Below are 12401 nucleotides of genomic sequence, written 5' to 3'. Positions count from 1 at the left end.
TGGCCACGATTTTTGCTTACAGCTGGCTGCCTGCTTAAGCGCTCAGCTGTTCTTTGATCAGTTCTGTCCAGGTCCAAAACAAGACATGGACTGTGAAGCTTTATGACACACTTCTTGTATGGAATTTATTGTAAAATGTTACAGAATAAGACTAATAACATTTCAAAATTATAACAGAAGGACCACAAGAAAGTTCTGGAGAGAAGTTCTAGGTAGACCTTCTGTAAGGAAAATCATGAAATGGTATAGCTTTACAAATGAGACTTTTTTTCCCCTCCTTTTTAAAAAACTGTTTTCCACAGTATTTGCAGGAAGAAGTCATCCTAGGGAATCATAAATTCAACAGTAGCAGTTACCCCTCTCCTGTACTTCCTGAGTAAGGAGACAGGACATTAAGTAAATCTCTGTAGTGTAAGTAAGGGTTCTGCAAATCTGTTTGAGAATCTGTATGAAAATAATGAACCTTTAGTTTGTCTCCCTCCTTGGACAGAAGTCTCAGGACTGGTGTATGCCTTTGAAGAGGTGTGCTGACATAAAGAAACCTCTGGAAAGAGCTTAAGCAGGCAGAAATTCCACTACAAACAAAAATGATATACTTAAAACTTTTCTGCTTTGACCTTGGATTTTTTCCACTCACTCTTAACATATCACTGGAAAGACACTGCTGTTTTGTGGCTGCCCAGGGTGCTGAAAATTTTCGGTGGTAAATGATATGGGACAGGACTACACTGCCTAAACATGAAGCATGTAGCTTCTTCTTACTTATATGTGTGCATACGTACGTTACTGCATATGTTTGTTTTGCATTGATGAATTAGTTTGGATTTCATTCTGTTTAAATGTTTAGAAAAAACATGCAAAGACATTGTTGGCACACTGTGCAGAATGTCTCTCTGACGCTTATTCCATTTTCAGAATTAAATGCATGACTTGTCAGATGTAGCTGTTTGGCAACTATATCTCTCTTCTGTGTGTGGAAAAAGAGTGTTTGCTAAATTTGTCATTATTTTTAGCGATCGCAGTAATTGGGTGATCATTTTAATGATTTTTTTCTCTTCTCCCCCCCCCCCCCCCCCCCCCGTTTCTTTTGTAGGTAGCATTGGTACATCCTTTCAATGCCACTCAATCCATCAAGATCACATGTGTAATGATGACAGTGACAAGGTGAGACTTACATAAATGTTTCCTTGACAAGATGCATATGCAATGGGGCTTTTTATGTATTGCTTTTATTCTACAAAGATTGTTTGTTTTGCAGGTATAGCAGTGAGTTTTCAGAGTTATACTTTGAAGAGTCTCTGGCATATTAAAACATTTATTTTACTCAAGAAAATATTTTAGTCACTTAAGAAAAAAATTGTCTTTAGTACTGCCGTTTTCTTTTTGCTTGTATGCCTTTGCTATTTTAAACATTTGTGATTTGCCATATGGACACCCTCAGTTAATGAAGAATAGCAATGGTTCTGCTGATTTTTCTGTAAGGTAGGATGTCTTCTTGCTTCTGACTGCAGAGGTTAGAGCCTTGCTGAGTGTTCAAAGTTGTTTTGCAGTAGCTGTATTTTCCTGTTTGGAGTTGGGATCTTAAGGTTTTACAGATAGGGAGCTTCTGTTCAGTGCTGCACCCTTAAAATGCCAGCCTGCCTAGTACTGTGCAAGCGTTTTCTTAACCTTTTTTTGACACGTTCTCAGATTAGCTTGCTTTGAGTGAGTAGAGTGCTGCATGGTAACCGTTCAGTGGTGCGTGGATCAGTAGTGTAAGTGTGGCAGACAGAAGGGAAGAGTTTTGACATTGAACTGCTTGTGAGACTTGCTGTTCCTGTTATTGTTGATGGTTTGACCTGAAGCTTTACTGTCCTTAAGTAATGCAAATTGATTAACATTAGTTCAACATGTAACATGCCTTACATTGTTTGCAGGTATGACACTTTATAGTAAACTAATGCTTTTAGCTTGACATGCCTGGAAAAGGGCATATACTCATCAAATTTTGAATGATGTTTCTTGGGAAGTGGAACGCGACCTGCACGGCAGTGCCTTAATAAGTGCACAAATCCTTGTGTTTTGAAATTCTAGACTAAGTTAATTTTATAGTTGTTCCAGCTTATCCCAGAGCTAGATTTATTTTCAGTGGAAGTTTCTTCTACTGCTCTACTGCCTTGTTTTCTTTTTTCCCCTCTCACTCTTTTTTTCTCTTAATTTAAAAAAAAATAATTTTACTTTTCAGTACCATCCTAGATTTGGGGCCTGGTGCAACCTGTATTTGTCAAACATGCTATCTTTAATATGGCAAAATTATTTTAAGTTTCCAGTTGATTAACTGGTTAATTATTTTCAGTAGTGTTCACTGCTTTTTTTTTTTTTTTTTTGGTGTGTGTGGTCCTTGTGCACTCTGTTCCTGGAAGAAACGTGCACCAACTCAACATTGGCATTCCCCTTTAACATTCTTATTTTTCTGTCATTACATGGAAGGTCACCTCTGTGTTAGATTGATTGTTTTCCCTTAGTTTTATTGCATACTGCGGTAATGAAAACTTTCTAAGTTTTGTTGGAAATTCTGTCGTTAGGTGATTCACAGGTTTTGGGTGAGGGAGTGAAAAGAGGTGTGGCAGCTTACCTGGTTTGAATTTTAGAAGAGTGCATAGCCTTTTGAGTTGTTTGGCACGACACCTGCCTCCATATTAATTGAGAAACTGGGCCACAGCTTTACTTTTTTGTATACTTAAGAATGGTGGGAGAAAACAGTCTTTCTCGTTGGTATTGAGTCTGCACCAGATGCAAACTCCCAGCTGTGAAAGGTGATTGAAGTGAAACTAGTGTAAAAAGCAAAAAGAATGTGTTTTGGGTGGATTGCAAAGATGTGTTTTCCTTCAGATATAAGTTTTATTTGGTAGGAGCTTTGATTTTTCTGTGAGAATGCATGAAGCTGCTTGCCTTGCATTTTATTGGAAATTCTAGTTGATCCCTTGATTAAAATGACCCCTCGTTTGGTAAAACAGTGAACAATCTTCAGAACAGACATCTGTGCTCTCCTCAGATGTGCCACTGAACTCTGTGCTCGTTTTAAAAGGGAAGATACATCACTAAGCTCAGTTAGTGTCACTGGGGGGTATAGGCCGACTGGATGTCTGTTTTTTAATTTATTGTAGGGCTTCTGTGTATGGATATACTTTTTCTAATTGTAAGTAGTGCTTCTAAAAGCATCTGGTTACAATACTAGGGTACGATTGCAGTTCTCTACCAGTTTTTCCTTGTATTTCACATAAGCCTGTATTTTTGTGTCAGTTTTTGGAACTGCTTATTAGTTTCCAGTGTGAATTACTTAGGAAATGAGAGTTCCAATTTTTTCTGCCATTACTAAGAGACAGCACCTGTACATTTTGGGGGGGAATATCATTTAAAGATAAAATGCAGGATTTAATAGATCTATTAATCTAAAAAATTGTATTAATTGTTGGATTTTTTTTTTAGTCATTCTAGAAACTTTATGAAAACACGCCTTCAGAATAGTCTGATAAATCTTTGATTAGTCAATACATGTATTTCAGTGAAATAATTTACTGCTCTGTGCCTGACCATGTGTAAGCAGCTTTTGCATTACAGGACAGATGTAAAGGATAGTATTTAACTGGCAACCTGCATATATTTTACAGTAGGTTCTCCATAAGCCCAGCCTTCATTTCCTGGACAACAGCATAAGGAAAATTCTACACCACATAGGCTAAAGGGATCTTGCAATCTTAATGAAAACAATTCCCAGGCTTCCACCCCAGTTACTTGATTTTGTTGACTTGGCACATAAGAATCTTGAATTCATGTTCAGTGACATCAGCAGGAAACCAAAGTCTAAGATTTGTCATGTGTGGCCTCACTACATTAAGAAGGATGTATAATTGTTGAGCGCATTATTGGTAGTACTAAGAACCTGTTTGATTTCGTAGCACCAAAACTAGTACTATCAGCTTCTGTCTTACAAAAAAAATCTAGTATAGCGTAGGTACAGACTACATTTCCCATTTTACTTGGTGTTGCAAAATGATTGTAATTGAGATACCTCTCTAAATAATTGTTGCTTTGGGGGTTGGAGCATTTAAGCCCCAGTGTATGAGTAAGGCGACCCTTTTCTCATGTTTGTAATTTCTTTAATTTTTCTTTGAAGTATAACATGCTGTGTATTTTTAATACCTGTGATTTTTAAGTGAAATACTTAAAAGCTGGAATTGTCTTAAAATATTAAACAATAGAACTGAATAAAGTTCTTCATGGAGCATAGCAGAGAGATAGATGCAAGCCTGCAGTGCCTTTCAATGATATTCAGGTTATTTAGCTTTAAAGATATTTTTTGTCCTTGGGGTGGTATACTTTCATTAAAGGATGCTTGCTAATTTGAAAAGAAACTCCAAAGATGTAACTCTTAGCTACTCTTGGGATATCTCTTTTCAGAGATCTCATCAAGTTTCTATTCCTTAGTTCTCATGCAGTTAAAACTAAATTGACCACCCAGTAATAATGAAAAAAATCAAGGACCATGGGAGTAATCCAATGGAAATTTTTCACTAGCACTAAGGGGTTCAAAATTATTTAAAAATTAACCTTGCTTTATTCCTTTTTAACTTATTTTCATTTATTTTCTTTTCACAATATTACTCCTATTAGATTTGCTTTCTTATAGTATGTAAGGAACTTATCTTTGCTTGGTACTTATGACCCAAATACAAAATCACATGATTTGATTCACCATTTCTAACCTTTAAATTTTCCAGTTATAGTTAGTACGTCTTCTGTTTCTTTAGTAATTTCTTGTTCCTGAACTTGCTCGTTCGTCTGTCTTGATGGGCACCCAGTCCTCAGTCTATAGTCCAGAGGACTGTAAACTCTTTAAAAAGATGTTTTTCGTAAGGGGGAAAGTATTTTATAAGTTCTAATCCTAAAAAAAGAGGCAAAACCAAAACTATTTGTTTTCCTCTTTGGATGGTATAGAGTCAGTTAGGATAGGCCTAACAGACTCATCCATAGCTGAATTCAGAACAATTCAGGAGTTCAGATATCTTAAGGTCCATCATATATTAATAACTGATCTATAAAATAAGACTACATACACTTCTTGTGAGCAATGTGTAGAGGATAATACATAGAAAATTGGGAGTATTAGAAGGATTTTTTTGCCCCATCCAATTTCAAAACTGGAAAAAATTTTCCTGTCCAATTAGGATAGCACTAATTCATTCTTGGTGCGTCATCTGCCATCCCCCACCCCACCCCCACCTTAGTTTCTGCCTATTGTTGCTGAGCAGCTTCATGCCTTTTTCATTTTCATTTCACATCTGACAGCTGCAGGTGTATGATTTACTGGTTTTAAGCCACTTTCATGCCTAGCAAATTGTCTGCTTTAGAGTATTAGTTCTTTGTACCTACAGCAGATGGTTTATTTTGTTTTCTTGGATCAGATTTGGAGAAACTTCAGACTGAAGTACAGAGAATGGAGGTGAAAGGTGAAAATAGTTAGGGTAATGATATCTTATTTAAGGGGAATAGCTTGGGTAGATCAGTTCTCTTGATACCTCATTTGTTCCGTTTGCTGAGCAGCGCTGCATCAGCAGGGAGTCACCCTGTGGCACTTGCAGCGAAAGGCTCATCATGTTTCTGTGATCACATCAGCCCGTGACGTTGCTCCTGTAGGTTTTGGTGACTTTTTCTAGTCAGTCTCACTCCCCTCCCCCGCGTTATCAGGAAAGCAAATGAAAATCCACAGCCCAAGCGTACAAACTATTCAGATTCCATGTGGCCGTTGGTGAGAGGCTTGATGGCTTCTGTGACGTTTAGGTTTCGAGCGCGCAGTCCCCCGCGCCCGCGTCCCGGCGAGCGCCCCGCCGGCCGCAGCAGGACGTGCTCCCGAGGCGCAGCGGGGAGCCGCTGCTAGAGCGGGAATCCACCTGCCTGCCCGACGGTGCGGGCGCTGCCCTCGCTGCTGCGGCGGGAGCGGAGGACGGGGCCGCGCCGTGCTTCGGGCCCCGCCGCGGCGCAGCCGGGGGAGCGCGGGGCGGCGCGCGGAGCCACAATCCGAAACTACCCGGGGCCGCGCCTGCGTGCGGGGCTCCGACCCGGCCGCTGACGAGGGGGCGGGGCGCAGCTCTCGAGCTATTGCGCAGGCGCCGCAGGATGTCAGGTCGCCCCGCCGCCGCGAGCGCGTGGGTCGGTTGCCTCGCCTCCCCTTCCGGCCGTGGCGGTGACGTGCGCGGGCCGGCTTCCCTGCCGCCCCCAGGTGCAAACAAAGAACGCCCCGCGTCGCTGTCCGCGGGGCAGGGCTAGCTTCGGCACCGCCCTTCGTGGGGCTGGGCCGGTTGCAGAGTGACGTCACGGGCCCCCGGAGAGGGCGGGGTGCGCGGGGCGCCGCCGCGGGCCGGAGCATGGCAGGCGGCGTCGGTCGCGGGCAGCGGGAGCACGGGACGGCGGCGCGGACGCAGAACGAGCGGGGGGCACGGGGAAGACTCGCTCTGTGATGGGCGGAGGACGCCGAGCCGACGCTCCCGGAAGCGATCGCACGGGCAGGCGGTGTAGGCCGGGCCCGGGCGGCAGCGGTGGGGCCCCCGGCCGACACGACAGGAGGCGGCGCGGGAGGCTTGACCGTGACTGCGGGGCGCACGGAGGAGGCGGGGGTGCAGCCCCGCCGTGCCCCGCGACCGCAGGTACCGGCGTGGGGACGGCAGGTGGGGGCGGCGGGCCCCCTCGGGCGGGGCCTTACCAGCTCTGTTGGGCCGCCATTCGTAAACATCGAGGGCGAAGGAGACCGTGTGGCCTGGACGTGAGGGTGCCCCCGGGGAGACCGAGCGGCCCCGTGTGCCTGCATGGAAGCCATGCTTCCACGTTGGGCGGCCTGCACGGCGGACGAGAGCTCGGCGAAGTTAATCCGAGGGGAACAGGCATTTGATCTGTTAAAATTGCTTTATCTGCTTTGGCAGAAGGTAGAACTGGAATCTAAAAATCGTCTGACTTTCCAGGATTGAATGGCTCTGTCCTGTCCTCTAGAAGACAAGCGGGTTCAATGTGCTGCATGCCAGGAAGTAGCAAGTATTTCTGAAGCACCAGACAGCAGATTGTTCTCCCATTCTTCTAGTAAAGTGAAGTTTCTGGGTGTCTTTAATGTTTTCAAGTTAATTGAGGAAGAGCAACTGTTCAAGAAAGAGTTGATGTTAGGAAGTGTAGGTTTTAGGGCATTATGTTGGTGTTATTCAGAATATATGAGTTACTTCCTATTCCTGTATAACACGAAGGGGAATTTTGTAAACTTAGACTAGAACGATGCTTCTTGTTTCCTTAATAAGTTTGTTTTAAAACTTGTTATGTATTGAGGTGTTTTCTGGGGACATCAGTTTTAAGTTGTAGCTGTCTATAGCAAGTAATTTAGTTATTTCTTACACAGAAGTTCATTGAAGTGTAAGTTTTGAGAATGTTGATGAACGTATAACATTTGCATTTTGAAATGGATCTTTGAGGATAGTATTTGGAGCAAATATACATGTTCTGATAAGCTCTACAAATCTATAGTGAGGTAACTGGAAGAGTAAGATGAACACGACTGCTAATACTCTGCCTTTTTGAGTGTTGCTCACTACATGATTAAGTATTGCTGCTGACATGCTTGTTCTTAAATGCTGTTCACTGCGGCAACTACTTTGGTTTCAGTTGCCACATTTATGGTATTTCTCCATATCCTGGGGATTTTGCTGTTTGGCCCAACAGACATCGTAACTGCTTCACAGCACTACAAGAATGAAAAATACAAACATTTTTTCCATTCAAGGGGTGTTGCAGCAGCGATATTAGAGACTTACTGTTCTGAGAAAGAGGAGAAAAAAAGCTCCTTTTGGATATTTAGGTGTGTGGTAAGAGAAAGGAGAGTGTAGTCATTAGAGGATTAAGTATGAGACAGGAGAGCAACGAGGTGCCAGTGCAGATTTAATAGCTAGTGAAAGTTGATCATGTTGATTTTTCTTTATCACCAAATCTCTAGGAAAAAAAAACTATGTATACATAGAATAGCAACGTGAAGAAGGTTTCCAGGGAATTGTAATATGAGGAGACAGTACATGTTAAGAGTGGTAGTTGAGAGAAGTGGTATATAAATAAAAAAGGGCTTATAAATTAGGGATCTCAAGATTCTCCTTTGTGAAACTTATTTTGTCATTTCCCTGGTTTATGGAGCAGGTTAAACTTTATTTGATTTACATCTGGTTCTCCTTGATTTTTTTAAATAAAAGTATAATAAATACTAAATTGAAGTTGCAAGCTGATCAGCCCTTGCTTTGCACCTGTAGTGGTGTGGGAGTTGCAGTGTATAATTGTCTTTTCTTTTTCTGAAAGATATCGTTTTGGCTCAGAAGCTGACATCAGTGGCATCAGTGCTATTGTGATTTTTGAAGTTTATGTATCAGCTTGTCTAAATATATTTTTGAGTATGGTTTATTGACAAAATAGGAGAAAATTTGTATGATTTAAAGCAATGAAGTCAAGTTACTTTTCAACTCTACCAAGAAAGTCTTCAAGAAGTATATGGTTTCTATGCAAGCTTTTATTAGAGTATAAAAAATTGTGCAGTTAGGAAGACAAGTTACTTCTTCAGGGCTACCATTGAGCTGAAACTTAAATTGTAGTCTTATGTTTGTCCATGGAAACTACATGGGCTAAGTTGCTAGTGAACCTAATGGGAATTTGCACAGAGCAAGTCTTAGACTTCTAAAGGTTTTCTCATTTAATTTTTGTATGTAGCTGCACCCCCCCCATCCCTTGCCCCTGAGGGGTTTGAAGGGGTACAGGTAGGATATGAAATCTCTTTTTCCCTATTTTTAGTCAGAGAGTTGTTTTGACTATGGAGGACTGATTCTTGAAACTTCTGGAAAGATAGAGGTTTGACTTAACCAGTTCATGCAGAAATACAGCTTGTCATTTTCTTCTCTATGCAAGCATCTATATCAAGTTAAATAATCTAATAAACTGTATTTAAATTCTGTTGTGGGCAAAGCTTGTCAAGGTCTCTGATGTAACAGGATGATTTTAATGGTTTTTACTCTTTAGCTTCACTTGGGAATGGGTAGATTCCTCTTGCAAAGTTCTTGAAAGATCAAGAAAACAAACCCTTTTGGTGCCCTCTACTGATTTCTGTTTGTCAGAACATCAAAAGCTAGGGTGTTTTCATCTTCTAACAGCAGTAAAATGCTAACAGCAGCTGCTCTTTAAAAACAGTGAGAAGGGAAAAGAAAGGAAGCCCTTTTGCACCTTAAGCATTTTGCTAATTGCTGTCCAACCAGTTTGTCTGGATCGCAGTGGAACTGTTCCTCACCTGGTAGAAGAATAGTTAAGCAGGATAAATCTGCCTCACCTAGTGTTTTCTGTAGGTATTCCAGCTGTAAAAAAGACCGGTGCCTTTGCTCTTTCCCTCTCAGAAAATAGAGACTTTCTTTCATGTCCACAGTTTCTGTTTCTCGGTGAGCCCATTTCAGATTTGCTGCCGTAGAACTTTTTACCTCCTGGTTCACTTTAATAACATTGCTTTTCTTCTTTTCCACCAGAGCCTCATATAATAAAAAAGTGTGGTGCTTCATTTGAGTACCACCACATATGCTGTATTTTGCATGCTTTCAGTTTGAGTAGCCCTTTCATCTTGTCAGTCTTGCTATTTTGTTCCTATTCCTGGAATCTGTGAACAGCTCTGTCCTCAGCAAACTCAGCAATTGCATGAACTCAACCCTATCCTTTCTCCAGAGTCTCTTACCTTAGCCTTGTGGTCTGTCTTTGCCAACTCTGTTTCTGACAGAACTGCCCAAATTCTTCTTTCACATGGCAGTATGAGTAAATCATTGTGTGAGCGGGGATGAGAGCGTTCATGGCATGAGTTACAGTGCTGTTGAGCAGATGCTCTGTCTGGCAGTCTTCATGAAAGCTTTAGGAGATGGTCTTCTGGCTAAACAAATAAAAAATAACGTGCATAAGGAAGAGAATTTCTTATTTCTTCAGATGATCCGTGTTGGGATTGTGCTTTTAAAAAGCTGTAGTGTGCTGAATGTTTTTGATAAGCTGCGTTTTCAAAATCTGATACTTAAAAATCAATCTCTTTAAAAGATGTTGAAAGTATTTTGATGGCAAGTACTAAGGGAGGGGATTTTTGGTTTGGTGTCCTCTGTGTGTAAGTCTGTTGGGAAAGCATTGGAACTAAATATAGAATGAGGGAAATGAAGAGATTGGAGACAAAAGAGTAGGAACAGGTATTCGTTTTAAATAATGTTGTGGAAGGAACTTGTGAGGACGAATTTCCAAGTAGGTAAGTATGGAGCTGAAAAAAATATTCGGATGTGAACACAAAGCGCCTGGCAAGACCAATATGTATTTGGTGGTTTTGTGAATCTCTACTGATCATAGGTTACAGATCATATGTGAAATTTTCTTCCTGTTTATTCTCAGTTTCCTTACTGTATCAGAGAACAGCCAGAGCAGTCTTCCTCAAATTCAAATACAGAGACCTAGTACAGTGTTTGTATTCTCTGGTGCTGCTTCCAACATGTGTATGTGTCCTGGTTTCGGCTGGGGTAGAGTTAATTTTCCTTCTAGTAACTGGTACAGTGCTCTGTTTTGGATTTAGTATGAGAATAATATTAGTAACGCAGAATCACAGAACGGTAGGGGTTGGAAGGGACCTCTGGAGATCATCTTGTCCAACCCCCTGCTTGAGCAGGCACACCTAGAGCAGGGGCCACAGGAACGTGTCCAGGTGGGTTTTGAATGTCTCCAGGGAAAGAAACCCTACAACCTCTCTGGGCAGCCTCACAATAAAGGATTTTTTTTTCATGTTTAGCTGATGTTTTAGTTGTTGCTAAGTAGTACTTACACCAGTCAAGGACTTTCCAGCTTCCCATGTTCTGCCGGGTGCACAAGGAGCTGGGAGGGGAGAGGGCACAGCCGAGAGCTTTTTGGCCAAACTGGCCAAAGGGATATTCCACACCATGGGACATCATGCTCAGTCTATAAGCTGAGGGAAGTCAGCCGGGGGACAGCGATCACTGCTCAGGGTTGGGAGGGTCATCAGTCAGCGAGTGTTGACCAATTTTTTCATGCATTGCTTGCTGCTTTTATTATTATTATTACCACTATTTTACTTTATTTCAATTATTAAATGTTATTATCACAGTCCATGGGCTTTCTCACTTTTACTCTTCTGATTCTCTCCGCCATCCCACCAGGAACTGAGCGAGTGACTGGGTGGTGCTAAGTTGCTGGCTGGGGTTAAACCACAACAGTCCTTTTTGGCACCCAATGTGGCACACAAAGGGTTTGAGATAATAACAGATTAACTGGACCGTATTAAGGAATTTGTTAACAATTGCTGTTCACAATATTGATTCATCTGTTCTCGATATCAGTTTATCTGATCTGCACCATGATCTTGTTTTTGCTGTACATGTTAAAAATTGGTGTTGGTTTTTGCAGTTTACTGTGCTCTGCACTGATCAGTGTTGTGTTGCCTGGGAGATTTCTTACTAAAACACTGGCCTTAGCTTTATCTGGTATTTGGGCTTTGTACTGATGCTATTACTGTACTTCAGGTACTGCCTCATGGAGACAATTAGCAATTACACCTTTTCCTCTGGGATGCTTTTTATAGAGAAAATATAGAATGGCACCTTCGGCACCTTCTTCTATGTTGTTTCTTCCTTCATTATAATCACTTTTCAGTATCTTGAACATCCTTCGGTAGTTAAGATACTTCTATTGGTATTTCTCAGGAATTTTGTTTCGGTTTTGTCTAAGGTTAATAAACCATTTAAGAATATCCAGAGATCTGCCCCAGGCCTGGATAGTTATGAGTGGCAGGGTATGTGGGTCTTATGGGCAAATACCTAGAACAGTGGGCACCTCCACTGTTTTGGAACTTCACCCCTGAACAAGTACAGAATCCTGAAAAACTAGTAGAGTATTTGGAAGAAGTATGTTGTCACCCTGGCAACTCCAGAGACACACAGATCACTGAAACATGCTGGGGCCTGGCCCATGCCCACCGGGCCCTGTTCAACACTGTTCATTACCCCCAAGGGGAATAGAAGGTCTCTGGATCTGATGACAGTGTGACAGGTGTTGTGGCTACTCCACTCCAGTGACAGGCACTGCAGCTAAACCAGAGAACGAACCCATGCGAGTATCAGTCACCCCTGTATATAAGAAGAAATACACAAGAAAATCGACTCATTTAGTAAGGGATGAAGATGAAGCAGGGCCATCACAAGACAGGAGGAGGAATATGTGGAACCCATAAATGAGATGATAACCACCCAACCCCTATCTCTGATCGAGCTGCAAGATATGCAGAAGATTTTGGCCATTGTCCAGGTGACCATATTGTCACCTGGCTGCTCCAA

At 41.9% G+C, this 12401-nt stretch overlaps 1 protein-coding gene across 3 annotated transcripts in view; it reads left to right on the top strand.

Annotated features, from left to right (window-relative positions):
- Positions 1-12401, top strand: part of RNF38 (ring finger protein 38) — a 127332-nt gene that overhangs the window by 60883 nt on the left and 54048 nt on the right. For 2 of the 3 annotated variants that reach the window (XM_064439510.1, XM_064439509.1), the window contains exon 2: positions 1094-1164. In XM_064439510.1, the coding sequence (XP_064295580.1) occupies positions 1094-1164 (71 nt within the window). Of the gene's footprint in view, positions 1-1093; positions 1165-6254; positions 6684-12401 lie in introns of those variants that run through there. The other variant, XM_064439512.1, reaches the window with a different exon arrangement.

Source organism: Phalacrocorax carbo, chromosome Z (assembly GCF_963921805.1).
Source record: "Phalacrocorax carbo chromosome Z, bPhaCar2.1, whole genome shotgun sequence".
NCBI lineage: Eukaryota > Metazoa > Chordata > Aves > Suliformes > Phalacrocoracidae > Phalacrocorax > Phalacrocorax carbo.
Note: the sequence above shows the minus strand (reverse complement) of the source record. Positions and strands in the feature narration are given on the sequence as shown.